At 41.3% G+C, this 3411-nt stretch overlaps 1 protein-coding gene across 1 annotated transcript; it reads right to left on the bottom strand.

Moving 5' to 3' along the window:
• Nucleotides 1-270: 270 nt before the first annotated feature.
• LOC105091227 (small ribosomal subunit protein uS12-like) lies at nucleotides 271-2845 on the bottom strand. The gene is made up of 3 exons (XM_064480947.1): nucleotides 2810-2845; nucleotides 601-895; nucleotides 271-392 (listed from the first exon to the last, which is right to left on the bottom strand). Exons 1-3 carry the CDS (start codon nucleotides 2843-2845, stop codon nucleotides 271-273), a joined length of 453 nt encoding a protein of 150 aa, XP_064337017.1.
• Nucleotides 2846-3411: the final 566 nt, after the last annotated feature.

Genomic DNA, 3411 nt, shown 5'->3' with positions numbered 1-3411 from the left:
GAAGCAATATACCTGGATTGTGTAATCTCAGCTCCCCACAGAAATAGCTTTATTGAGATGCAATAATTTACTCTCTCAACTTTTGTAGCAGTGTGCTGTATGAAGAACTTTTTTTTTTAAACAAGATCCTGATGTTAAAATATAGTCCAGTCTGTACCCTAAGGTCCCTTATAAAAATATTTCTTTTGGTATTTAGTGAAAGGAAATTTATCTAACATGGTTTTTTTGGTACATGAAAGTTTATTACTACCACGTTGGCATCATCAAAACTTAGGATCTCGGTCTTTTCTTCTTGCCTTTGCATAAGGCCAAGAGAGACACCCTGGCTACTTTGACAACTTTAAAGTGGGTCTCAGGAATGTCACCACCAGCATGACATTTGTAACCAAATCTAGCAACCAGAGAAACAACAACTTTCTACTGTATAGCACAGGGAACTATATTCAATATCTTATAATAACCTATAATGGAAAAGGAATATTAAAGAGAATATAAATGTGTGTGTGTGTGTATAACTGAATCACCGTGCTGTACACCAGAGACTAACAGCATTGTCAATCGATTATACTTCAATAAAAACAACAGTAACAACAACAAATCCAGCAACAAGAACATCACCGTTTTCTGCAATAAAGTGCGAGCAGCCATCATTGGGTATGAAAGCTGTGAGTTTCTTGCTCTTCTTGATCAGATGATCCCTGAAAACCTTCCTGATAGCAGACTTCAACTGTCTGGCTTCAACCTTCACTTTTTCTAGCAAAATTCCCTTTGCCTGTGAAGTAGCTCCAGAGGGGCTAGCCTTCAGGGCTGTGCCCAAATGGGCTCTCTTGTACTCGTTATCATGCCACCTCTGGTCCTGATGGTGGCAGCAGAGCTTCTTGGCAGTAACGAGGACCTAGACCCTTGCCCATCCCACTGGTACACAGACCCGAGTGAAAGATTTAGTAAACTGTGGTTTTCAACTGCGGTAAAATACACAGGACATAAAATTTACCATCTTAACCATCTTAAAGTATAAAGTGCGGTAATGTTAAGTATGTTCACATTGATATGCAACCAATCTCAGAACCTTTCATTCTATAAAACTGAAACTCCATACACATTATGAAGGTTAATTATATGTGTTAATTTGGCCAGGCCACAGTGCCTGGATATTTGGTTGAACATTTTTCTAGATTGTTTCTTTGAGGGTGCTTTTGGATGAGATTTACATTTCAATTGGTAGACTCTGAGTAAAGAAGATTGCTTTCTATAATGGGTGGGCCTCACCCAATCAGTTGAAGACCTGAATAAAACGAAAAATTGACTTCCCCCAAGCAGGAGGGAAATCTGTCACCAGACAGCCTTCAGATTTAAACAGCAACATCAGCTTCTCCCTGGGTCTCCAGCCAGATGGCCTACCCGACAGATTTTGGACTTGCCAGCCTCCATATTTTCATGAGTCAATTCCTTCAAATAAATCTCTCTCTATGTGTATAAACATCATATTGATTCTGTTTCTCTGGAGAACCCTGATTTATAAACCCATTAAACAACAAATCCCTCTTTCTGCCTCCTCCCAGCCCTTGGCAACCACCATTCTACTTTCTGTTACTATCTATTTGACTACCCTAGATACCTTATATGGGTGGAATCATACAGTATTTGTCTTTTTGAGACTGGCTGATTTCACTTTGCATTATGTCCTCAAGGTTCACCTGTGTTGTAGCACGTGCCAGAGTTTCCTTCCTTTTTAAAGCTGAATAATAATATTCCATTGTGTGTATGCATTTTGTTTATCCATTTATCAGTCGATGGACACTTTGGTTGCTTCCATCTTTTGGCTACAGTGAATAAAGCTGCTACGAACATAGGTGGACAAATATCTCTTTGAGACCCTGCTTTCAATTCTTCTGGATATATATATTCAGAGAATTGCTGGACCGTATGATAGTTCTATTTTTAACTTTTTGATGAACCATCATACTGTTTACATAGTGGCTGCATCATTTTACATTCCCACCAACAGTGCACGAAGATTCCGATTTCTCCACAGCCTTGCCAACCACTTGTTATTTCCAGCAATAATAATCCTGCAGGAACCCAAAATAATCCTCAGAAGGGGTCATTTTTGTCATGGAATAGCATTTCGTATGTGTGTGGCTGGGGGTGGGGAATGCTGATACACACGTGATCTCAGAAACTGTGATGTTAAGACTAATACACAATTTAGACGGAATCTACATAACATGAAAACAATTATTTAGAAGTGAAAAACTCTGTCAAAAAGTTACTTTTCCCTGGGGTGTTGGATGACTGGACTGGCAGGTTTCGTTGTTTAGAATTTGCATGCCAACAGCCTTGTTCAAGGTTGTTCTCCAGAAGGTATACTAGACCATTACGAATGTCACCAGGTCACTCTGAGGGGTGAGCATTTTTAAATGCGGAGGGAGTGTCTCATGTAAAGCAAAAGGTGCGCACCAGCAGGCCGCAGCCCAGATCGGGCCTCGCAGGCTTATTTGACTTGGCTGGCAGATTTGTCGGCCCACACAGTGGTTTTTTATTTTTAATTTGAATTAGCCGACAACTTTTTAAATGGAGAGATTTCACGCAAAAATCTTGATTTCTAGCTTTGCGGGTAAAAATAAGCTGACCGGGCAAGCCTGGGCCTTCATTTCCACAGGGCAACAGTTGGCTGGGGTTGAGTAACAGCTGCCCTTCCCACCCGGATTTGCGCTCCCCAATTCCCCATAGTCCCCACCCACTCCAACACTGGAGAGCTTGAGGACGCCCAGCCAGCAGACTTCTGGGTTCGTCAGGAACCACTTACAACTTCCTGCAACGTCCAGCGGGATGTGAGGCCCATGGTGGGCACTCAGCTGTTGCTGGATTATTTAGTGAGTCTGATTCCTCATGTGCTAAAATCATTTAGGATCCCTTGCTCTCTCTTAGTGGAAAAAAGAGATCTTAAGATGAAGGCCTGGAATAATGAAATACAAAAGGAAAAGGATTTAGACAATGCAGACAGAGGGAAACACCCGCAAGGAAAATAATTAGGCGAATGTAGTTTCTTACTAAGCAATTTAGCCCTGAGCTCTTTTTCCCACGGGAGGAAAACTGAGGGAAACAGCACCCAAGAAAGGTTTCAGCCTGAGCCCTCTGTTTAAGACAAGAGAGAAACAAGGGGCAAAAGGTTAGGCAGCCGCCTGACAGTGGCAGAATTCTTGAGTTAACATAAATAGAAATAGATACAGAAAATGAGGACCATATGGTTGGCTAGATCACAGCTCCTCTGTGTGTGGATTTGAAAGGCCACCCACTGAGAAAAATAACTCAATTTATTGTTTCATAACATTTTAACTCCTCCTGTTTTAATTCCTGAGGCATGTGGAGAAGTTCTTTTACACTTTCAGGTGATAGCAAACGAAAAAT

The sequence above is a fragment of the Camelus dromedarius genome, chromosome 1 (assembly GCF_036321535.1).
Source record: "Camelus dromedarius isolate mCamDro1 chromosome 1, mCamDro1.pat, whole genome shotgun sequence".
Classification (NCBI taxonomy): Eukaryota; Metazoa; Chordata; class Mammalia; order Artiodactyla; family Camelidae; genus Camelus; species Camelus dromedarius.
The sequence above is the reverse complement of the archived record's forward strand: the minus strand, read 5'-3'. Positions and strand labels throughout refer to the sequence as shown.

Bases quoted from the DNA above. Each gene is read 5' to 3' on its own strand.
- LOC105091227 (XM_064480947.1), bottom strand. From the start codon at position 2,845: ATGGGCCTCACATCCCGCTGGACGTTGCAGGAAGTT. The intron at 896-2,809 runs GTAAGTGGTTCC...GCAAGGGTCTAG, and splicing joins GCTGGACGTTGCAGGAAGTT to GTCCTCGTTACTGCCAAGAA. The intron at 393-600 runs GATTTGTTGTTG...CTCTGGTTGCTA, and splicing joins CGGTGATGTTCTTGTTGCTG to GATTTGGTTACAAATGTCAT.